This window comes from Hippocampus zosterae, chromosome 11 (assembly GCF_025434085.1).
Source record: "Hippocampus zosterae strain Florida chromosome 11, ASM2543408v3, whole genome shotgun sequence".
Lineage (NCBI taxonomy): Eukaryota > Metazoa > Chordata > Actinopteri > Syngnathiformes > Syngnathidae > Hippocampus > Hippocampus zosterae.
The window spans coordinates 20,236,098-20,261,925 of record NC_067461.1 but is presented as its reverse complement, the minus strand read 5'-3'; the positions used below and the strand labels follow the sequence as shown (position 1 = coordinate 20,261,925).

Genomic DNA, 25,828 nt, shown 5'->3' with positions numbered 1-25,828 from the left:
AGAATCCATCATGTCTGTCCTATGTGTTCCACTGCGTGGCCCCTCCCTCTGTTCTGTTTTTGGTTGACTGTCCCTTAATTCAGTGTGGGCTGGAGGTCTACCTAATCCTTGCACCTGTCTCACCTACATACTTGCCAGTCTTCACCTAGTAGCCACACTCGTCTCTGCAGCATAAAGGCCAGTCTGAAGCGCCACCGTTGCCAGTTCGCCAGCTTACCTGTCATACATGCTGCTGCCCAGCGGTCGCACTCAGCCCTTCAATAATAATAATAATACGGTACATTTTATTTATAAGCGCCTTTCAAGACACCCAAGGACACTTTACAATAACAAAAAACACAATATGCCTTGGTTTGGGTTTTCTGACTGCCTTTGGTTCCTGCCTCCTTGAACCGTCCCTCTACCCTGATGATAAAACAGTACCGACCTCATTGTGTCTGCCTGTGAGTCCTGTGCTTGTCTTCAGCTTAATTTAACAGTCCTGTGTGTATTTTTCTATAGTTTATTTTTTTTCTTTCGAGCATAATCCACGCAGCTCATTTATTGATTTAGAAAGTAAGAAAATAAATTACAATTGCTCTTAATGTAATAGAACAGTTGAAAAAGATCACAGAAAAGTAAGGGTAAAATGATCATGTGAGTAAACAACGTTGCTACAGCAACAAGATGAAAGTATTGAATGAGATTCATGTCTGCCTGCAGCTGGTGTGTGGGTGGAATATCTTGCTTTTCTATCTGCAGCATTATGACCAGAGGATATTATGCGCCACATCACTGTTTCACTTTGTATATGAACAGATGCAATCTCCATAACTAACATTAGAAAACTCCAATGGTAAAGGTCAACAGACGCAAACCTCTGCCAAGGTGAAAACATTGTGATCTGTATTTCAATACAAAGAATTACTAAGGACGGGTTTGATTACATTGTTACATGTATTAAAAAATACATTTTATTCATTAAGTAAGAGTAAGAGAGGGATGTCCTGGCCATGTCTCATTGAGAGTTGTGCATTAAGCAAAAACATAACTTTTAAATTGAACTGACCGGTACAGAAGCGAAAGGTCCAATCCAATGAATATATATATGTGAGAAAAAACTAATGATGAGTATAATGTAATGAGTAATGACAATGAATAAATAAAAGCAATTTAGGGATTTATCTATTTATTTATTTATTTATTTATTTATTGTGCTAAGGTCAAGTTTAGTGCAGCAAGCTTTACATGGATGCGGTCTAGAAAAAAAAGTTTTTAACAGTTTGACGCATTTAAAAATGGGCGTTTCCAGCCGCTGTCATTGTGATCACAGCCGACTTGAGGCACGGTCTTTGGCATGGCGGAAGGAGAACCTGGTGAGACAAAGCATGCTTATTAGGAACTGCAGATTGCTGCGGGTGAATGATGTCAAGTCGGGGCAAGGGAGATCAAAGATTTGTGAAGTGGAAACATTTCCACCACCACCTTTCACCTCAAACGTTCGTGTCCATATGTGACATTGATTTGAGATAAGCCTGAACTGTGCCAAGGAGAACATCGTGTTTTACAGGAGCACTCAGAGGAATGCATCTTCCTTCACCTTCGATATGGGTGAGTACACATTTTATTGTTTTGACATGTTATTAAAGGCGGCCTGGTGGTCGAGTGGTTAGCGTGTCAGATTCACGATGCAGAGGTGCGGAGTTGGATTCCGGCTGCGGCCTTCCTGTGTGGCGTTTGCATCTTCTCCCCGTGCCTGCGTGGGTTTTCTCCAGGTACTCAGCTTTCCTCCCACATTCCAAAAACATGCGTAGCAGGTTAATGGAACACTCTAAACTGTCTCTCACTGTGAATGTGAACGGGGATGCTTGTTCGTCTGTGTGTGCCCTGTGATTGGCTGGCAACCAGTTCAGGGTGTCTCCTCCCTTCTGCCTGAAGACAGCTGGAATAGACGGCCGCAAGCCCCGCGACCCTTGTTAGGAGAATAAGCGGACCAGAAAAATGGATGGATGGATATTCTTAATCTAAGATTTTCTGCACACTGACAAAGTTGCTAGGACAATAGTGTGGCAAGTGACTCGCACATCGGCCTCGCTGTCCAAGGTGCTGATTAAAAATCTCCACTCTAACCTGACTGCCAAGACTTTGCATTTGGGATTTTATCAATTCATCCCAATTTATTTGCCAGAATAATTTTCATTAAAACGTTTTGGGGGCCTCAGTATTGCATCCCTGCTTTTTGCAGATGATGTGGTGCTGTTGGCTCCTTCAAACGGGGCTCTCCAACTCTCACTGGAGCGTTTCACAGCCGAGTGTGAAGCGGTTGGGATGAAAATCAGCACCTCCAAATCTGAAACCATGGTCCTCAGTCGGAAAAGGGTGGAGTGCCTCCTCCGGGTCGGGGAGGAGATCTTACCCCAAGTGGAGGAGTTCAAGTATCTTGGGGTCTTGTTCACGAGTGGGGGTAGGAGGGAGCGGGAGATCGACAGGCGGATCGGTGCAGCGTCTGCTGTGATGCGGACGTTGTATCGGTCTGTCGTGGTGAAGAAGGAGCTGAGCCAAAGGGTGAGGCTCACAATTTACCGGTCGATCTACGTCCCAACCCTCACCTATGGTCACGAGCTATGGGTCGTGACCGAAAGAACGAGCAGGGTGTCCGGGCTCTCCCTTAGAGATAAGGTGAGAAGCTCAGTCATCCGGGAGGGGCTCAGAGTCGAGCCGCTTCTCCACATCGAGAGGAGCCAGATGAGGTGGCTTGGGCATCTGATTCGGATGCCTCCTGAGCGCCTCCCCGGTGAGGTGTTCCGGTCATGTCCCACCGGGAGGAGACCCCGAGGAAGACCCAGGACACGCTGGAGAGACCATGTCACTCAGCTTGCCTGGGAACGACTCGGGTTCCCCCGGGGAGAGCTGGAAGAAGTAGCTAGGGAGAGGGAAGTCTGGGCTTCCCTGCTAAAGCTGTTGCCCCCGCGACCCGGCCCCGGATAAGCGGTAGATGATGGATGGATGGATGGAGGAGCCGAGAGTTTCTGTGTCCTGCTTCAAACCTCGCTTCAAAAAAAAAGCACAAATTCTTTTATATTTTTGTTTTGCTGGTTAAAGTTTTTTAATAATATTGTGCTCCTTAGATAATGTTGGTGATTAGTTTGAATGCAAGGTTAGTTATTGATTTTATGTAATTTTATTTTTCAGTATCATATGGTTTGACATGGTCAGTCAAAAATATTAATTCCCTCATTCATCTTCAGTACTGCTTCATCCTCACTAGGGTTGCGGGGGTGTAGGAGCCCATCCCAGCCGTCTCCGGGCAGTAGGCGGGGGACACCCCGAATTGGTAGCCAGCCAATCGCAGGGCACACAGAGACGAGCAATATGCACGTCCTCACTCACACCTAGGTACAATTTAGAGTGTTCAATCAGCCTGCCATGCATGTTTTTGTAATGTGGGAGGAACGGAGTCCCCAGAGAAAACCCACGCAGGCCCGGGGAGAACATGCAAACTCCACACAGGGAGGCCAGAGCTGGAATTGAACACGGTACCTCTGCACGGTGAGGTCAACGTGCTAAGCACTGGACTACCGGGCCACCCCAGTCCAAAAATATTTGTTGTTAAATGAACGATTTAATTTAATTTTTTTTTCAGATGCACTTTAAATCTTTTCTAGTACAGTTACTAAAGCTATTCTTTGTTGTAAGTTATGGTCGTGCGGCAGGAGGCACGCGGGGGGGGGGGGGGGTTGCGAGATGTTTTCCTCTTCCTTGGGGGGCATGACAGAAAATAATTGAGAGCCACTGGCTTAGCTCAACAAAATGTACACATTCACCAAACTTCTCCGTTAATACGACACATCAATTAGCATGGCAACAACAGACAACAGAATATCTTGTCTCACTGTAGGCCTACGTATGTCCTGTGGTATTTGTGAGGGTTTCACCTGACTATTGCTACACATGACGTGATTAATGAGCCTCACTTTAAGTTCATAAACTACGAAGTGACTCGTAGTACCGCTTTTAGTGAAACAATCACCACCAGCATTATACCTGAACTGCTGTTTTGAAATGTTACTTTTACAGGTCAATGCAACTGACGTAATTTTGGCAAATAACCAGAAATAGCAATTCCTCTAAAGTGATGCATACATTCCTGAGATTTTTGTTCCTGCGCCGAGTTGTCAAGATCAAGATGTATGACCCTGGCAAATACATTACCATATATCTCAGCAGATCCATTCATCGAACCATCCTTTTTCCACACTGTATATCCTGTCGGGCACAAGGTGAGCAGGAGCCTCAGATGACTCCACATGAAAACCAAACTGCACCCTGGACTGGTCGCCAGTCAGTCGCAGGTCACATCTAGATACAGAACAAACATTCACACTCGACATTCACATCGTCACAGAAAGGGAACTGAAATCACGCTGTCTGCATCAAAGTTAGGTGAATGTGTCACAACAAGAGTAATTGCATCCACTTTACAAACATACCGTCTGTATTCATAAATTATATCATAATCTGATTGAATACAGTAAAAATACTTATTTAATACCTATTTTGAATTAAATGCCTCTAAGGTCAAACAGTTTGTATTTAAGAAAACATTTTCCATAAAATGTTTGTCAAAAAACATCCATGTCTTAAGAAGGTAGCTCAGTTCCACATTTATTACAGTTTAGCCTTAAACTGAAGGATTTCACAAAATGGAGGATGATGTTATCGTTCAAGTCAGCAGCTTTTTTTTTTTCTCTTCTTCTTTCTACATACATTCTTGCTGCTGGAGGCTGTAAATTTCCCCATTGTGGGACAAATAAAGGATATCTTATCTTATCTATATTACTGGCATTTAGCAAAGACCCATTGCAGAAATAGACAACCAACAACCCTCAAAGAAGGATGAATCCATCTTGTCGAACCACACTCAACCCTGCCCTCAAGATTTGAGTTCTGACCTCTGGTATGGTCAGAAGTAAAAAGTTGCTTTTCAATAAAATACTGTATAGCCAAAGAGACAATAGATAATCCGCCTTAAGTTGAAATAAAATACGGTGTGGAGGCAGGCCTGGATTGAGTAATCATTTTATTCCCACTGGGCCGGGCTACAGTATATGCTGTTTGGAGGGAAATTCCTATTACCCTTTAGTTTCTTAAAATTCACTGTGTGTGTGTGTGTGTGTGTGTGTGTGTGTGTATACTGTAGTACTGTATTGGCTACCAACCTGCGCTCCTGACGTTGTCATCAAGTTACAATCATTTAATCAATTGCTAGAAACAACAGCACTGTCACTATATCCCACTCTATCCGTATAAACGACGTACTGAAGAGGAATAGCAAAATTAAGAATTATAACGGCGGCAAAGCGTGATGGGAAAGCCTCCTCCGATTACTGTTGCTGTTGTAATGTCGTAACTGTTGCCGCGAAGTAGTACGCTGGAAGTCGTGTGAATTGGTTTCAAAATAAGACCATTAACAGGAACTGCAGTGTAAAATGCAGTAATCTTGCAATCTGAACAGCGTCAGATAAATCTACGTTGTTAAGTGGAATTTGTCTTATCGGATGTTACGGATACTTGTCTTTTGGTCCCTTTTCCTCTTTTGCCCAATTAACTATTTATGTTCTCAGACTTGTTCAAATAAAGATAAGATAAGATAAGATATCCTTTATTCGTCCCACACTGGGGAAATTTACAGCCTCCAGCAGCAAGAATGTATGTAGAACGAAGAAAGGAGGGAGAGAAAAAAAAAACTAAACTAAACGAGGGGTGGCCAAACCTTTTGGATCGAGATCTACTTTTCGATCAACTAACCTCCCGGGATCTACCCTTACCGGCGCGAGCATGCGCACGCGCCACCCACACACACACACACACACACACACACACACACACACACACGCGCGCGCGCCATGATGAGAAACAGCCTGAAACGGAGGCATGCAACGCCCTTTTGCAGCCTGTTAACTATCGTAGCTCACACGTACCGTTTTAAAGTGCTTCCCTCCTAGATTCCTATTCTTTGCTCGTGCCCTCGGTGAATTGTACACGAAGCAAACTCAAAATGAGAATAATGACGATAAAAGATAGAGCGCAACAGCTCTGATCACAAGCTGTAATTGCAAACTGCTGAGCGCTAACAAATTCCGGTGACGTAATTACACGCCACCGTAAATGTAAGATTTACCTGCTTTATTTTATTAAAAAAAATAAAATTAGTGAAAATGAGACTGATAAGATGTTTAGGGTGCATTGTATATTAACACAAAAATATATTACTAACATGTACAAAGACACACAAATGGTTGTTGTTTTTTTTCTTCCCGACACTTGTCGGATCTACTTGGGACCTGTCTTAGATCTACCGGTAGATCAGGATCTACCTAATGGACACCCCTGAAATAAACGCTGATCGTGATCTTGTAAGCACATACAATTGTGAATTAGATTTTTCATCACATTCAATGTAAATGTCATCGACCACAATTTGTTCGAGTGATACACTAATTAGGATAACATTTTATACCAACGTTTCAAACTGAAGTGGGCCAGTGTGAGGCCTGAAACGTCAGCGCTGAAAAGGAGTACCACTCCTTCCATGCATGTGGGCGGCACTACAAAGTCAACTCACCGGGGTTTACTGTGAAACATAAGTGATCATTTCAAAAGACAAAAAAGTTATTCCCAACATACATAGTTGAGCTAATTAGATTAATTTTGTCGACTGCAAACAACCATTCTTTTTTGCCAAATCCCAAATTATGGTCAACATGTCCTGTTTTCTTTTCGTCTCTCTTTGTTCTGAATGGTCAGTCAGAAGTGGGCAAATGGGCAGCGAGGCAGATACTACATGTAAGCCCACATCCGTAACAACCCAAGTATGTGTGTGTGTGCGCGCGCACACACACGCACGCACTTTTCCGCCTCACTGACTGCACTTGCTCTTACACAATAGACTACTGAGCCATGATCAACTGCTGGCAACATCACAATGTAGCCTCTTTGCTCAAATTTAGTAGGATGTTGTTAAAAAAGTGATGCACTACATTGTAAAAGACAAACCATACTTAGGGATGCCTGTAATCAAGTAGACTTGTTGTGGATTTGGTGAGCATAATATTCAGTGAGAGCAAAACTAAACTTGTTAGGGGGAAAAATATGGTATTTAACACAGTTTGAGAGCTAGAATGCAAAGGTCTACCAGTTTGATAAACACTGAAATAATAAATTTGCTCAAAAGAGCTTTTATCATGTACTTCATCTCATTCATATCATGTATTAATTAATATTAATTAATGATATTCAGCAATGAGACGACATTGATCGTCTCAATTATTAAAAGTAATTATTGTCAGGTCTATCAGGCAATCAGGACATTAAGACAAACTCTAAAACACAAGAGAGGCTAGGAGTCAAGCAGAGTTGTCTTTTAACTTGTGCACAAAGAGCGTGAACAAGTATAATCCATTACAATCTCCAAACAGCTTTGGAAACACTTTGGTCGTCTACCCCTTTTGTTGTCACAGGGAGTGTCCTATCACACAAACTTCTAAAGGACTGAGGAAACACAAAATGTATTCCTAAGTAATTGGAGGAGTCAACTGACGGTTAGTTTGTGATAGCAGCTGTGGATGCATCACAGGCATGCTGTCCTGAGGCTGGTATCTTCAAGGCTGCGAACGGGAACAAACTGGTCCCTTCAGCATGATAAACTATTTTGATTGCATGCTATGTACAGTACGTAAATTAAGTCTTTGCAGTGTCACACTCGTATGTTCATGATACTGTACTTCTCTTGTGTTTATCATTTTACTTTATGTTAACTGTTTTGTTAAGCGCTTTGTTACAGCTGCCGCTGTTGTGAAAGCGCAATATTAATCAGCATGTATTGTATTGTACTCTCAAAGCAGAGAGCAAAAAAATTATATACAATTATTATTACATTTCCCTCCTCTTTATCTCCACTAAATCTCTCGTCACAAACAATATCTTCAATAATTTCCATTTGCAAGATGATATTTATATTAGCAAATTGTTTTACACTTGACGGAAAAGACAAGTTAAAAACTCCTTTTTCTTGTTTGTGTCTTTAGTGTGGAGTTAAAGTCTCTCCTAATCTCCTGGATCTGGAAAGAGATCTGAAATTCAAACATAGTTATCATCAGCTATATTATCGTCATTTCCCATCGTCATTAATTTAGCAGTACCTGGGGATCAACTCTCTTACCTTATGCAGTTGTGATTAAATGTTCTGTCAAAGTGCAAAGACAAAGTATGCAGCAGCATCGACAGAGCACGAGCAAGGCTGAAAAAAACCAAGGCTTTGACAAGGTAGGAAACAGACAATATATATACAGTATATTCAAATCTTTATGTGTATAAATAGCTGTAGAGTCTGTATATTTAAAATTAATCACTTACACACACTTCGTGTGGGCTAGCTGTTGCCCACGGGCCTCATGTTGGTGTTCCTCTATATTATAAAACACATCTGCTATCTTAACATCCATCCTTTTTTTTTTTTTTAATACCGCTTATCATCATTAGGGTTAAGACCCTCTGGACTGGTTGCCAGCCAGATGCAGTCTATAACTATATTTTTCCAATATTTTTTATTTTCACCCCTAAAGACTCAATCAGAGAGGCACTTGTCTGCAAGTCTTGTCAACAAGCATTGTTCTTTCTCGGAGGCTTAAAAAAACAAAACAAAACAAAACAAAAGAAAAGCTCTTTAAACTTACTGATCATAGCCCACATTGGATATACTACATAAGACAGTGTCTGTTCAAGCTCCTCATCCTATCTTCGAACCAAAGAATGACAAGCCACAGCTTTAGGGAATGTGCAAATTGCATACTTACACATGCGCTCGTGTGTGTGTGTGTGTTTGTGTGTGTGTGTGTGTGAGAGAGAGAGAGAGTGTAACTAAATGTGTGAAAACATATTTACTTGTCAGTCTGGGTCAGGAACTTGCATTGACAGGCTGCAGTCGCCGCTCCCAAAACCGTAACAGTTGGCAACAAATATGATCTGATGTGATGATAAGATACTATTCTGAATACTAAAAGATAATTGGAGGGCAGTATAGAACAGAGTGGCCATGTTAATCTCGAGATAAATATATTAATTAATCATAGTGCCCCAAAGAAGGTAATGTTGGGGCAAGTGAGCTTTCTCTTCCCCCGCGTGTTCGTTAATTTCGGATGATGAGGATGTTGGTTATCCAAATCCAGGCTGGAGACAATGAACAGTACCTTCAAAGGTTTTATTTTTCTTTTCCTCAGTTTACGAATCGATTCGGGCTCTTCAGAGTGAGAATATACAGAGACAATATGATAATGAGAGGCGGGGAGTTACGCCTCCACGCAAATCCTAGAAACAAAGAAAGGTCGATGCAATTCTATCTTGGCATGTTGGGAAAGTCGAGACTGTGCGTAAATCTTGATTTAAGAATCCCTCCCCGGGGGAACTTGACAGCCTTCAGGGACTCTCCCGAGGGGGTGGGGTGGGGGAGGGGGGTGAAGGGGTACTAAAGGTGATTGTAATCACAGTCAGCAGGAAATACCTTCAACAGCATTCTACATTCTTTTTTTTTTCAAGTGTTTGAACAGAACCAACAACAGAGAGGGGCTAAAAAAAATCACAGTAAGGAATCGATTCCTGAACGTTAACGTCGTTGTGTGGGGGAGACACACCAACGGCAGAGCGATGCAACCTGACCAGCAAATTTGGTATTGTGGTGGAAAAAGAGAAGAGAGATTGTGTAAAAACAAACAAATTCTTAGATTGCAAAAGTCAAAATATTTGTACTGTTTTAAAAGATGTATAGTATGTGTAGCTGTCTGTCTCCCTCACTGACAGAGACAGACAGTTAGCTGCAGGTCCATTTATTTTTGGATTCTGTTCCAAAACAAAATGACACAAAGAAAATACATGACAGCAAATGACATCTCACAGAAGGTGCCATCAAATGACATGTCCCTGCAGGTGCCCGCTCACTGCAGGAAACTGCTCTGCAGTCAGTCCACTCTCCTCTTTTCTTGCGAAACACCACTACCGTATTTTCCACAACAAAAGGCGTGCTGGATTATGAGGCGCACCTTCAATGAATGGCCTATTTTGTAATTTTTTTTCATACATTGAGGGCGCCGCATTATAAGATGCAGTCTACAGTGCATCCACTAGATGGCACTATGCTCAAAGAAACACCAACAGAACAATCAAATGTCAGTAAAACATATTTAATAAAGCAGCGGAATAGCTCACTTAACCAACAGCAATTTATAACATAGACTCATTGACGTTGAACTGTCTTGCCGCTGCTCTATTTCAACTGTTCAACTGCGTGACCAATCGCCTTAAGTTTGAACTCTGCGTTGTTAGCATGTCTCGAGCAAGGAGCCATTTTGGGGTTGAAATATTACCATAACGACCATACACAAGGCACATCAGATTTTAAGGCGCGCTGTGAGCTTTTAAGAAAATGGAAGGCTTTTTGGTGCGCCTTTTAGGTCGGAAAATATGCCCATCATCAGATCTCCACGTCCGAATCATTTCACACTTTTCTTCTCATAATGTTAGTCATCCTGCTCAATGGGTGAGCACAACAGCCTTGCTAACAATATGATTCAACCTACTGTCAGGATTGGACTTGTACTTTCATTGTCTTTATTTTCGTTCATGCCATCCCCAGTGACCACAGTATCGCTTCCTCCTTGAGTAAAGTTGCAGCTATCCCATGAGGGCATATTTCGAAGAGTGGCACAGCATCATTTTGTTGCAAAGCTTAGAAACTTTATTCAGCCCGCAATGATCGTCGAATGATGGACTAAGTGTGGAAACAATAAAAACGAATTACTAGAATATTCAAACAGTGTAATCTTCCCAAATGAATGCAATTGCGTTAAGTTCCGTTTTGTAAGTGACATGATTTTGACTGCAATCTTCTTCCATTTGTTAGTTTATCCTTGCACGTGTGATCGTTTCAGAACTAACGAGATGTCCCCTGGAAAGGTGTCAAACAATCAGCCGCATTACAAACACTTGGGGACAGGACAAAAATGTTAAGGTATTGTGTATTCTGAACTTTATGGTCAAGAACAGCCCAATAAGACTGATGGGTTTTTCCCCCGTTTCTTTGACAAATGGGAGTCATGTGTTTCTGCTGGGCACAGTAAATATACAGGTGTAATTCTTTTATATTGATAAAAGTATTTACAAACAAGTTTGGTAATTTGTTGGCAGCACTGTGGTGAACACAACTTCTGCTTCATCGCCGAGGGGCTCTCTGTTCAGGCCCTCCTGCGAAAAAAAAACTGCATGTTCTCCTCATACCTGTGCAGGTTTTCTGCAAGGACTCTGACTTCCTTTCACACTGTTTTTAGGTTCATTCAAGAGTCTGAATTGTCCACAGGTAGGTAGGTGTAAGTAAGAATCGGTATTTTTGTTTGACCAGCTCAAGGTGTACCTCGGGTTATGACCAACGTCACTGGGTCATCTATCTATCTATCTATACTGTGTGTGTGTGTGTGTGTGTGTATATATATATATATATATATATATATATATATATATATATATATATATATATATATATATATATATATATATATATATATATATATATATATATATATATATATATATATATATATATATATATATATATAAATGAATCAAGCCCTTCCGAACAGGTGCTTTGTTTATTCAGCTCCAAGACAGATGAGCTCACATCGTTCTTGTCTCACTGCCACTACTGACAAAACAACAGCCATTTGATATAAAGTCCTGTTCCTTTGCATGGGATACGTGGAAATGAGATTCCAAGGTGATGAATGGGCCCGAGCACCCAGCTATTTAAACAGCCTGTTTAAGACATGTGGGTCCACGTTCCCAGCATTCCACTTGCCACTTTTGCAATGCCCTCTCCAAATAATTGGCTTGGAAAGGGAATTGCCATTCAATTGGTGTAATGCTGCAGCCCTGTGACAGCACTGGTAACTGATTCTGTTTGATTTAAGTTGGTGTTAATGCCCAGGTAGGCATTCTTTAAATGTTGTCAATGGTAATAACATGCTTTCTAGTGTCGCACAGGGCGCCATTCAAGACTATTGACTGCAAGCGGCAGTGCTACATGAACACAGGGTATATTCTGAGCAAAAATATGCAGTAAAGTTAAGCACTGTCTCTAAGGTAATAAAAATAAACTCCCCCACATACAAACCCAATCCATTTTATGTACCCCCCCTTAAGGCCGAGGTCTGCTGACGGGTCGGGTAGTACTGTTTTGGACCTAAAGAACTTGGTAAGTCGGAAATGATTTATGTTATAAAATGAAGGAGAAAGGGCAGCGCAGTGTTACTGCGGTTAGCTTGGGGGTAGGAGATTCAGAGTTTGAATCTTAGCTCAGGACCTACGATGTGGCACTTTGGATGTTCTCCATGTGCGTGTGATCCTAATGAGGACAAGCAGTATCGGAAATATATGAAGGAATGCAAATGGAAGGAAAAAGAAGGGCGCTAACAATGTATGTGTCACACAGGGTTAAAAAGTCAATTTCAAATGTGGAAATGTCATTTCATGCGACAGATTAGAGGAGGAAATTTCAATGTGAGTTGAATTAAGGAGAGTGAGTGCATGACTCAGCACTATCTCTTCTCATTAAAAGTCATGGTGCATATGCATTGCAGTGATTTTTTTTGTTTCTTTTTGAGGAAACTTTTCAACTCACCTTGGCCAATTTGATTCTCCAGATACAGAACTATGTATCTGAAGAAACTCTGGACTTTTTTTTTGTCACAGCTCAAACATCTTGGAATCGAATTAATGTCAAATGAAATAAGCCGTAGGATGGCTGAACCTGACAGGAGGTTGAGGTTCAGCATAGAAAAACGGGACTGATGCTCAATACTGTGTCGGTTGTAACATGAAAATGTTGCTAATTTTTCAATTCGGGTTCATGATTTGAATTGGTGGTGAGAATGACTTATGAGAGGCGAGGACAATTGTGCACCTGCGAGTCAGGCTGCGGGTCAGTACAAGTGATCATTTATTGACATATACTGTGTCTGATATTTTTTTTAACTGTTTATTGTTGCTGTGCAGGCGGCCACATTGTACGTGAATAACTTCAGCGTGAACACCAGGTTGTGACACCATAGAAGTACATCCATAAGAGATAATAAATACTGCAATACAAATTCAGTGTTATTAAACATTACCGTACCTACCATTTAGTTGTGTTTTTCTCCTCAGTAATTTAATGAAGGTAACACCGACATTACTTCACTTTGCTTGTTTACTCATCCACGGTACTCTGTCACTTAAGACCACATATGTACCCCATATATGCCAGTGATTCTAATAGTCAGATACACATACCACGGGTGTGGTTCTTTTTAGCACAAAGAGCTCAGGATGCTTGATTGATTGAAAAAATATATATTGAAATAATATATCTCGGCTCCACTGTACAATGGAAATTGATTTCAACCTTGGGAGCCTTTCCTGCTGTCAATCAATGTTAACTAAGACACAATGGTAGTCATATTGAAATATTTGACAAGGTCATATTATATTGATAAATTACCAACTGGGTCATGCATTCCCAATAGTTTGTTCACAATAATTTCTGCTTCAAATGTGTGTGATGCCCTAATGTAGTAATATGAGTATAAGTGCCTCAAGCTAAATTTCTAACAAAACATTAGAAGCCATCCATTTTCCAATTCGCTTGATCCTCACAAGGGTCGCGGGGGGATGCTGGAACCTATCCCAGCCGTATTCGGGCAGTAGGCAGGGGACACCTTGAACTGGTTGCCAGCCAATCGCAGGGCACAAAGGGACAAACAACCATCTGTGCTCACACTCACATGTAGGGACAATTTACAGTGTTCAATCAGCCTGCCATGCATGTTTTTGGAATGTGGGAGGAAACCGGAGTATCCGGAGAAAACCCACGCAGGCCCAGGGAGAACATGTAAACTCCACACAGGAAGGCTGGAGCCAGGATCGAACCCACGGCCTCTGCACTGTGATGTTGATGCACTAACCACTGGACAACTACATTAGAAGTAAGGTATGAAAACAACTGCCCATAATTTGATAGAATTCACAGTGCTGAGGCTTGCATAATTTTGCTTTTTTTTCATGTGAAATAACTTGTATGTATTATCAACGACACTTCACACGACTGTGGACAAAGTTTGACATGCAGAATGCCTTTTGCAGGATCAGATTCTTCTTTGTGTTGCAGCGTACATTCCCAAAGAGGACAGAGAAGCATTTTTGTTTTAACCTCAAAAATGCATGTCAGCATGACACCTAATAGAATCACAATGTAGCACAGCAGATTTTTGTCTGAACAGGCCATAAATACAGTATTGCTGAGAGCAAAGCAATTCTCCCTCAAATGCCAATAGAACCTTTAAACAGGGCTCCTAAATGACCCTTTAACCCTAAAATATGAGACAGTGCGCAAATGTGAATGGTAAATCTACAAACAAAAAAAAATCTATATTTTTGTTACTGACACACTTGTGCAACACGCTTTGGCTCGAAACACTTTTATCCCCGGAATACCGGTGCTGGAAACAGGAGACTCAGAGGGGATCAAGTCTTTTCTGTTGCCGGTCTCCTCTGGAATGACCTTCCGTTAAATGTTTGGCAAGCCCCCTCTGTACCCATTTTTAAAACTCGGTTGAGGACACATTTTGACCCAACAGGAAACTGACACTGTTCGATTGTTTTCTGGTGTCTACAGTATATGTGTTAGTATTTCATTTTTTTTCACTGTCTTTGTTGTATTACTCTCATTTTATAGGTTTTGATCAATAACACACAACACCAGGCAATATAAAAGCCTTTCAATTGAATTTTTCTTTTATGTGATGTAAAATGTCATTTCTGAAATCTGGTTTCCTAATCGTGGATTAAAACAGAGCATTGTTGTGTTTCAAATGTTCCAGATGCAGAGTGCTCTCTGTTATTTAGAGAACAACTCAGACGCTTGTTTAAATGATACAGAGAATGATCATAGGATGTACAATCGAACTGAGTTTCATGTTTACGGACTACCGTGCACATGCGCTGCCTTTTGCTTTGACTCTCAGCGATGCATCTTTTTCAGCTAAAGTTCACCTGAAGGCTTGGTGCAGCAGTTGTCCTGCTCAAGATCACCATGGCAACCTCATCCACCATCACTTCCAAGAGGATCGTTTCAATTTTGTTCACATTTTTCTGTGAAACGGATGTTCTGCTTTACCAAACGGTAAACTTTATCGATCTGTCTGTCTGCATTTAATAATACATTATACACGTCGCTGCATCATAGTTTGGTAAATGTCACATTTCTTCACAAATCGATATTATCTACATCAGGGGTGCCCATTAGGTAGATCCTGATCTACCGGTAGATCTAAGACAGGTCTCAGAGTGTCGAGAAGAAAAAAATCAAACAACCATTTGTGTCTCGTACATGTTATTAATATACTTATTGTGTTAATATACACTGCACACTAATCATATTTTCACTAAAAAATATTTTAAAAATAAAATAAAGCAGGTAAATCTTAAATTTACGGTGGCGCGTAATTACGTCATGGGGGTGGGGTGTGGGGTGTGTGTGTGTGGGGGGGGGGTAAGGGTAGATCCCGGGAGGTTAGTTGATCGAAAAGTAGTTCTTCGATCCAAAAAGTTTGGGGACCCCTGATCTACACATTATTCCAAATTATTGACAACTGTTAAGTGTTGAAAATGGCTAACTATCTTTGACAATATAATGTTATTGGTTGAACAAATATCCTGGTTTTGGGGTCTCTTGAAAAGTGATGATGTTGGAGTGACAACAGTGACAACAACCCCCCCAAGCTGCATGGATGGATTGCAGAACACACAGACAAATAACCATTCACACTCACGATCACACCTCGGGACAGTTCCATTAACCTGCAAAACATGTTTTTGGAACGTGGGAGGAAAACGGAGTTGGATGCATTTAAACCTGTAAACATTTTGTTTTCCTATTTGAGAGAATAAGTGAGGTTGTATACAAATAGTACTGTACTCAATGGCACAATGCTATCGCCGTTATACTGTAAATGCATATGCAAAGCTGCCTAATAAAATGGCATTATTCGTATTGCATCACATCAGGCTTTGCTTTATATGGATCTAATATAAATGGATCTTATATAATCATATTGTGTGAATCAAGACTCACATTCCAAATATGTTTGTACGAGCATATTCTATACAACTAAAGTCAGCCCACTTGATTAAAATTGTTGATCATCATTATGTGGCAAAAACGTACTTGAATATTAACAGGTTCCCAAAATATCACTAATTTTTCAGTTTTGTACATAAAAATAAACACAGGACTGAAGAGCATTTATTGATCATTTAATTTAAAGAATCAGAATCAGAATCATCTTTATTGTCCAAGTATGTAGGACACACAAGGAATTTGTCTACGGTAGTACAGGCTACCCTAATATCATCAATAACAAGCAACTGCGATAAACAAGGACATAACAAATAAGTATGGAAAGGCATTCCGTAATGTAAGGGTACCGTTGTGCGGTAGTACCACCAAATGACAGCTGTGAGACAACGTGCAAAAATATCAGGCAAAGCTAAAGTGACCAGTGGTAGAATACAATACTATAACAGTTGTGCAGTTGGTGCAGATAATTATTGAACCATTAGTGATTAGTAGCAGTACTTGTATAGCAAGTTTAAGTGTGCAATTGTACAGAAGACCTTGAGTGCTTTAAGGTGAGTGCTTTAAGGTGTCTGGTGCTGTGGAATAGAGATCAGTGACAATGGTTCCAGTAAGTACAGAGCTGGAGCTACAATGATTATTGCGGTAATGCTGTACCACAGAGGTGAGCAAAATTGCAAAGAGCCACTATACAGGTAGATTTGGTTTACTGTTTAGGGAGTTAATGGCTAGAAGGAAGAAGCTGTTTGAATGTCTGCTGGATTTGGTGCTCATGGATCAGTAGCGCTTGCCTGAGGGGAGTAGCTGGAAAAGGTAGTGGGCAGGGTGGGGGGGGGGGGGGGGGGGTCCAGTAGGATTTTCCGTGCCCTTTTCTTGGTTCTTGCAGTGCCCAAGTCCTCAAGAGTGGGTCGGGCATTGCCTATGATTTTTTTCCGCAGTCCTAACTGTCCGCTGCAGGCGGATTTTGTCCTTTTTCGACGCCGTCTTTGATGAGACCGATGACTGTGGTGTCGACTGCGAACGTTATGAGTTTGACTGCTGGATGTGTTGAGGTGCAATCTTTTGTGTAGAGGGAGAAGAGCAGTGGAGAGAGGATGCATCCCTGTGGCGCTCCAGTGCTGGTGGTGCGTGTTGACTAGTGATGTGCTCCACGGGTTGAACCCCTGAAGTGTGTGCCGAGTAATCTAGATGAGTGGTTCATGAATGGGGAGTCGAAGCGCGTTTTGATGATGTCAGTGGTGACGTTTGAAGCCCCGCGAAGGGGGTGTACCACGTGACTGATTCAGGAAATGATACGATAGGTTCGAGTGTTGTTCGAAATAAAAGCGGCAAAGAAACGCTATATATATATTCCTATATATATATATATATATATATATATATGTTATATATATTCCCCTTCATACCAACTTGCTATCAGCACCCCTGCTTCATCAGTACCATGTGAAAAGAGTTTGTTCAAAAGCAGGTGAAATTCTCTGCAAAAAAAAGAAACCGCCTGAGTCCAAAATCTTTGGATAAAATATTGTTTTTAAATAAAAATGAATACGCACTTTATTTTACGTCATTTCACATTTTCACTTGTTGCATAAGCACAAACATAGACAAAGTAACAGAACAATTCATGTAAAAACACTCCTCAAATACATATTATTATGTGTTCCGAGCATGATTTACACCCCACCATTTTATTGCATGCACCAAGCATGTTATACATTTTCCTGTCCACATGATGGCGGAGTCGAGGAAATGATTCATCTTGAAGCCCCGAAACGTGTGTGAAGTATTTCCCCGCAGGGCTTCACTGCTTTATGGGGCTTCATTTCGCCATCACTAGTGTTGATGCATGATGATGATGACGATGTCCTTCCCAACCTCAACTGTTGTGTCCGTCCCATCAGGAAGCTGAGGATCCATTGGCATCATAGGAGACACACCGAGCTGGAGAAGTTTGGATGTGAGGAGTTCCGTGATGACGGTGCTGAAGGCAGAGCTGAAGTGCACAAACAGGATCCTTGTGTTAGTCCCTGTGCTGCCGAGGTGCTCGAGGATGTCGTGCAGCCCTATGTTGACTGCATCCTCTACAGAACTGTTTGCCCAGTAGGCAAACTGAAGAGGGTCCAGCAGGGGTCCAGTGATGTTCTTTAGGTGGTGCAGCACAAGGCGTTCGAAGGACTTCATCACCACAGATGTCAGAACGATAGGCTCTTTCATTTCTGATGTTGCTGGTTTCTTGGGAACTGGGATGATGGTAGACTGAAGCAGGATCAGACCTCACATAGCTCCAGGGATCTGTTGAAGATGTGTGTGAAGACCGGAGCCAGCTCGTCGGCGCAGACTTTCAGGCAGGAGGGGCACACTTTGTCGGGCCAAGCAAATTTCTTGATCTTCTGCTGCTTGAAGAGGCGCTCTTTACAGTACACATGATTTATGGCGCAGAAGAACACGATTTCTGAGGCATAAATATGACATTAGATCTGTACAGCCACCATGACCTTTTGCCTCATCAGTTTTACTCTCACACTGTCTGCCAGAATGGGCGGCAGTTGCAGCTACTGCAGCACAACGAACGGTCTGCTGTAAAACCAACACAGTGCAAATGTGTGTATTGTACATTTGAAGGCCTTACTAGGTGCAGTGTCATTTGATTACATACAATTTAATTTCCCGTTATATTTCTAAAATATCCTTTTTTTGAGAAAATTATTTGTGGCAGATGTTTGTTGTCTTGGTAATCTGATGAATTCCAGCAAGGGCAGCCCAGAGCAACATCGAAAGATTGGCAGTGACTCAGAACGTAACGTAGCAACAAGCAGCTTGAAGCGGGTGAGAGTTTGGAAAGTCCCCTTGCCTATTTTTTTCACAATCTGAGGAAAATGTGTAATAAGACATACTGAAGACGTTATAAGAATAGATGTCCTTTATTTGTCCAACACTGAGGACATTTACAGTCTACAGCAGCCAGATTGAGGGTACAAAGAAGAAAGAAGAAAAAAAAAACAAACACCGTTCAATTAAGTGCAATATAAATACAAATATGGATAAGGTCGCAGTGCTATTTACAATTGTTTTTCACATAATTTAATTTTTTCATTTTTATTTTTTCAGCAGCCTGACAGCAGTCAGTAGGAACAAGCGGCAGGATCTCTCCTTCTTGCAGCGCGGGTGCAACAATCTCTGGCTGAAGGAGCTACCAAGTGCTGTTAGGGTGAGTTGGATGGGTTGGGAGGGATTGTCCATCATAGCTTTTAGCTTAGTTAGCATCCTCCTGTTGCCCACCTCCTCCAAAGTGTCGAGGGAGCAGCCCAGGACAGAACTGACCAGTCACTCCAGTCTCTTTCTGTCCCGGGCCGAGATACTGCCTGACCAACAGACAATGCCATAATGGATGGCCGAGGCCACCACCGAGTTATAGAAAATCTTAAGGAGTGACCCCTGAACCCCAAAAGACCTCAGTTTCCTGAGTAGCAAGAGTCGGCTGTGTCCTTTCCTAATCAGGGTATCCGTACTAGTAGCTATTTTGAATTATGAACATAACAAACTCTGACCTAGAAAAATAGTCCTTCCATTGCACACATAAAACTAGCTCTGTAGACCGATTTAAAAAGCAAACAGCATGCATTAATTAACCTTCCCATCCAAAAATGTTTTCACTGTGTTGATTTAAGCATCATGAAAATGTTTTTGCAGCATCCTCAACTTGTCATTTGATGTGAAGCCTGAGGTCATAGTGCAGGATTAAGAGCTGGAGTAAAACAGTTTGCTTGATAGGTTTGACATCTTGAATAACTTGAGTCAGAAATGTTGGCGGCTTGTTTGAGCAGTCCACGGTTTACAAAATAACGGCTAGGACATCCGTGATTGTAAATGTTGTCATTATTGTTTGGATCAGACCGAACCGAAGAGTGTGGATTCCAAAAATGCAGGTGCAGACAAATTGCGATAAGAAAAATATTTACCGACAAAGTATAAACTGAAATTGCTGGTCACGAGGAGCCAGAAAAAACAATGCATGAAACAAAAAGCACGTGCAAAGGCAAGGTTTAATTGAACAATGAGAATACACAAACGAAATAAGTCCAATAACATGAAAACAATCATCAAGAGCAATAATTGAATCACAAAAATACTTAGAAACAAGGATATATGAACAAAACGAGAGCTACTTTGAATAGTATCGAGATGTCTAAAAAATGAGCAGGGTCGATAATCCGATAAGAACCAGGCAGCTTGTCATGTCCTTATATACCTGGTGGGGGAATGCAGTGCAGATGTACCTGCTGGAGGAAACGCCCTTCACTGCAGCTGAAGCTGAAACACAATCAAATAAATCTAATAAAATCAAATTTTGTGTATTTGGGACTGCAGTGTGCCTCAGTGGGCATTCCAGCGCACAAAGCTGTCTCGCTCTAAATATGACATAGTCATGACATAGTCCGACAGTCATATGTCGGGGGCATTTTTAAGTCAAACAGATTTCAAACTGCGTCCTTTTGCACTCATGTTTATGTGACAACTGTGTTTTGGACATTTGAGAATGCTGTGACACAAGGAGGTGTTTGAATGCGTGCTGCTCTCGCCGTATGATAAGAATTTTTCCAAGGTCATACGCATTCGTGTTCCTGTTTCATTTTTACATATGCAGTTTTTAATATTTTCAGGATTCTTCTTCCCATACAACTAAACAAAAATTATAATCGTTTTTTTAGCAATCGTAACTAAACTGAAATGCTAAAGCCATAATCCCATAATCACCACTAGCACTGCAATATCATAATTTTAATGTCCAGACATGACAGATCACCACTTCACATGATGAATGTGTTCATCTTTATTTACACCAATAGCCCATTAAGGTTATTGAAGAAACTCTGACCCAGACAGCCTCGCAACTGGATCTCTGACTACTCTACTGCACAATGCTTTTGCTTTACTTCTCCCCACAGATTGTCATCAGGAACACATGAAGTGAGTTATTACATTGTTAACCTTTGAACCTTGCTGTGTGAAAGGTCAGAGTGAGCAGATAAATCAGCTCTGCTTTTGAGAATATTTACGCAGTGGACTGGCATCAGGGTGATGCAACAGTGATTCTTTAGGACAGGAGGGAGACTTTTGCCTGCAGTTATAGGACATGTTTTTTTTTTTTTTGATTAATGCGAAAACTGAACCTACGTTGCAAATGGAGATCAATTACTTTTCAAATCTTGGAAATGGATCCGCTGCATCCATCGCACGCACACACCTGCACACGAATCAGGGTTGCCGTGAGTCATAAAATGCACTAAGTCATTAAATTGATTTTTTTTCATGGAAAATTCATTTAAAACCATTAAAAGGCATTAAAAGAATCACTTCTTGTGAATTATTTTGGCCGTGTTGCAAACCAATGAAGAACGTCCTTGTCAATTATATTGATACAGCATACCCCTCCCCATGGATATCAAAAGAAAAGGGGCCACACAAACACATGATACTTGACAAAAACAGCAGAAAACAATGTCCTCTTGTCAACTATATTGACACAGCAGACCACAAATTATATGACATGCTCTTTCAAAACCCCTCCGTGAGTCGTCACCTTACCGTGGTGGAGGGGTTTGTGTGTCCCAATGATCCTAGAAGCTAAGTTGTCTGGGGGCTTTATGCCCACTGGCAGGGTCACCCATGGCAAACAGGTTCTAGGTGAGGGGCCAGACAAAGCACGGCTCAAAGACCCCAATGATGATTGCAATAAATGGACCTCGGTTTCCCTTGCCCGGACGCGGGTCACCGGGGCCCCCCTCTAGAGCCATGGGGCCCGGCCGCGCACAGCCCGAAGAGGCAACGTGGGTCCCCCTTCCCATGGGCTCACCACCCATGAGAGGGGCCAAAGGGGTCGGGTGCAATGTGAGCTGGGCAGCAGCCAAAGGCGGGGACCCTGGCGGTCCGATCCTCGGCTACAGAAGCTAGCTCTTGGGACATGGAATGTCACCTCTCTGGCAGGGAAGGAGCCCGAGCTGGTGTGTGAGGCAGAGAATTTCCGACTGGATATAGTCGGACTTGCCTCCACACACAGCCTGGGTTCTGGTACCAGTTCTCTCGAGAGGGGTTGGACTCTCTTCCACTCTGGAGTTGCTCACGGTGAGAGGCGGAGAGCAGGTGTGGGCATACTCATTGCCCCCCGGCTCAGTGCCTGTACATTGGGGTTCACACCGGTAGACGAGAGGGTTGCCTCCCACCGCCTTCGGGTGGGTGGACGGGTCCTGACTGTTGTTTGTGCATATGCACCAAACAGCAGCTCAGCATACCCACCCTTTTTGGAGTCCTTGGAGGGTGTGTTGGAGAGTACTCCTGCTGGGGACTCCCTTGTTCTGCTGTGGGACTTCAATGCTTACGTGGGCAATGACAGTGATACCTGGAGGGGCGTGATTGGGAGGAACGGCCCCCCCGATCAGAACCCGAGTGGTGTTTTGTTATTGGACTTCTGTGCTCGTCACGGATTGTCCATAACGAACACCTTGTTCAAACATAAGGGTGTCCATATGTGCACTTGGCACCAGGACACCCTAGGCCGCAGTTCGATGATCGACTTTGTAGTTGGATCATCGGATTTGCGGCCGCATGTTCTGGACACTCGGGTGAAGAGAGGGGCGGAGCTGTCAACTGATCACCACCTGGTGGTGAGTAGGCTCCGATGGTGGGGGAAGATGCCGGTCCGTCCTGGCAGACCCAAACGTATAGTGAGGGTTTGTTGGGAGCGTCTGGCGGAATCCCCTGTCAGAAGGAGTTTCAACTCCCACCTCCGACAGAGCTTTTCCCATGTTCCGGGGGAGGCGGGGGACATTGAGCCCGAGTGGACCATGTTCCGGGCCTCTATTGTTGAGGCGGCCAATCTGAGTTGTGGCCGTAAGGTGGTTGGTGCCTGTCGTGGCGGCAATCCCCGTACTCGCTGGTGGACACCAGCAGTAAGGGATGCCGTCAAGCTGAAGAAGGAGTCCTATCAAGCCTTTATGGCCTGTGGGACCCCAGAGGCAGCTGACGGGTATCGACTGGCCAAGCGGACCGCGGCCTCGGTGGTCGCCAAGGCAAAAACCCGAGCGTGGGAAGAGTTCGGTGAGGCCATGGAAGCCGACTTCCGGGCGACTTCGAGGAAATTCTGGTCCACCATCCGACGTCTCAGGAGGGGGAAGCAGTGCACCACTAACACTGTGTACAGTGGGGATGGGGCGCTGCTGACTTCGACTCGGGACGTTGTGAACCGGTGGGCAGAGTACTTCGAAGACCTCCTCAACTCCACCAACACGCCTTCCTTGGAGGAAGCAGAGCCTGGGGACTCTGAGGTGGGCTCTCCTATCTCTGTGGTTGAAGTCACCGATGTGGTTAAAAAGCTCCTCGGTGGCAAGGCCCCAGGGGTGGATGAGATCCGCCCGGAGTTCCTCAAGGCTCTGGATGTTGCGGGGCTGTCCTGGTTGACACGCCTCTGCAACACCGCGTGGTCAACAGGGAGAGTGCCGCTGGATTGGCAGACCGGGGTGGTAGTCCCTCTTTTTAAAAAGGGGGACCGGAGGGTGTGTTCCAACTACAGAGGGATCACACTCCTCAGCCTCCCTGGTAAGGTCTATTCAGGGGTGCTGGAGAGGAGGGTCCGTCAGGAAGTCGAGCCTCAGATTGAGGAGGAGCAGTGTGGTTTTCGTCCCGGCCGTGGAACAGTGGACCAGCTCTACACCCTTAGCAGGGTCCTTGAGGGTATGTGGGAATTCGCCCAACCAGTCTACATGTGTTTTGTGGACTTGGAGAAGGCGTTTGACCGTGTCCCTCGGGGAGTTCTATGGGGGTGCTTCGTGGGTATGGGGTACCGAACCCCCTGATACGGGCTGTTCGATCACTATACCACCGATGTCAGAGTTTGGTTCGCATTGCCGGCAGTAAGTCGGAATCGTTTCCAGTGGGCGTAGGACTCCGCCAAGGCTGCCCTTTGTCGCCGATTCTGTTCATAACCTTTATGGACAGAATTTCTAGGCGCAGCCGAAGTGTTGAGGGGGTCCATTTTGGGGGCCTCAGTATTACATCCCTGCTTTTTGCAGATGATGTGGTGCTGTTGGCTCCTTCAAACGGGGCTCTCCAACTCTCACTGGAGCGTTTCGCAGCCGAGTGTGAAGCGGTTGGGATGAAAATCAGCACATCCTAATCTGAAACCATGGTCCTCAGTCGGAAAAGGGTGGAGTGCCCCCTCCGGGTCGGGGGGAGATCTTGCCCCAAGTGGAGGAGTTTAAGTATCTTGGGGTCTTGTTCACGAGTGAGGGCAGGAGGGAGCGAGAGATCGACAGGCGGATCGGTGCAGCGTCTGCTGCGATGCGGACGTTGTATCGGTCTGTCGTGGTAAAGAAGGAGCTGAGCGAAAGGGCAAAGCTCTCAATTTACCGGTCGATCCACGTTCCAACCCTCATCTATGGTCACGAGCTATGGGTCGTGACCGAAAGAACGAGATCCCGGATACAAGAGGCCGAAATGAGTTTTCTCTGCAGGGTGTCCGGGCTCTCCCTTAGAGATAAGGTGAGAAGCTCAGTCATCCGGGAGGGGCTCAGAGTCGAGCCGCTTCTCCTCCACATCGAGAGGAGCCAGATGAGGTGGCTTGGGCATCTGATTCGGATGCCTCCTGAGCGCCTCCCCGGTGAGGTGTTCCGGTCATGTCCCACCGGGAGGAGACCCCGAGAAAGACCCAGGACACGCTGGAGAGACTATGTCACCCAGCTTGCCTGGGAACGACTCGGGAGAGCTGGAAGAAGTAGCTAGGGAGAGGGAAGTCTGGGCTTCCCTGCTAAAGCTGTTGCCCCCGCGACCCGGCCCCGGATAAGCGGTAGATAATGGATGGATGGATGGATGGATGGACGGCTCTTTCAAAAGCAACAGACCGAGAACATAATAAATCATAAATGATATTTTGACGATGAATAATTAAATAAACATCTTGATGATGGTTGTTTTTCCTTTTTTGTGTGTGCGTGCGCGTGTGTGAATGTCTGTGAGATGACATTTTGGACAGAGTGCTCCTCCTTTGTCATGGGGGAAGCATAGCTCAGTGGTAGAGTTACGGTCTCCCAACCCGAGGTTGGGGGGTTTTAATCTCTGCCGATTGTGACCTTGTCAAAGTGTCCTTGAGAAAGATCCTGAACCCCCTAGTTGCTCTTGAAGCCACATCATCAGTAGGTAAATGAATGTAAAACACTTTGGGTACCAAAGGTAGAAAAGTATATCAATGACATTTGACATTACGTCACAAAACAATGTGCAGAAAAAAATGCTATAAAACAAAGGTGGTTACATATGTATGCAACTCTGATGATATACTGTATATTATGAATATATTTTCACATGTTCAAAATGGAGCTGCTTGGTGGGCGAGTGGTTAGCACGTAGACCTCACAGTGCAGAGGTACCGGGTTTGATCAGAATCAGAATCAGAATCATCAGAATCATCTTTATTGGCCAAGTATGTAGAACACACAAGAAATTTGTCTCCGGTATAACACGCTGCACTAGTATCATCGTAAACAACAAAAACATTGAACCTTAAATGAACCATTTTAGAGTAACCAGTTGTTCCAGCTCCTTTCCTGTGTGTACCTAGTTTGCATATTCTTCACAGGCGTG

General features: G+C 43.4%; 1 protein-coding gene and 1 long non-coding RNA gene across 4 annotated transcripts in view; one reads left to right on the top strand and one right to left on the bottom strand.

Moving 5' to 3' along the window:
- Window positions 1–25,828, top strand: part of LOC127610679 (coiled-coil domain-containing protein 85A-like) — a 467,869-nt gene that overhangs the window by 22,541 nt on the left and 419,500 nt on the right. Inside the window, exon 4 of one of the 2 annotated variants that reach the window (XM_052081110.1) lies at window positions 15,101–15,341. The exons of the other annotated variant lie outside the window; for it this stretch is intronic. Coding sequence (XP_051937070.1) covers window positions 15,101–15,104 — 4 coding nt within the window. The 3' untranslated portion in view covers window positions 15,105–15,341. Of the gene's footprint in view, window positions 1–15,100; window positions 15,342–25,828 lie in introns of those variants that run through there. 2 annotated transcript variants of the gene reach the window in all.
- LOC127610740 (uncharacterized) lies at window positions 340–5,411 on the bottom strand. Of its 2 annotated transcripts, none has more exons than XR_007965011.1 (3): window positions 5,267–5,411; window positions 4,192–4,338; window positions 340–405 (listed from the first exon to the last, which is right to left on the bottom strand). It is a non-coding gene; the product is annotated as an uncharacterized LOC127610740 (long non-coding RNA). The 2 variants fall into 2 exon arrangements; XR_007965010.1 differs by lacking the exon at window positions 340–405 and adding an exon at window positions 413–1,352.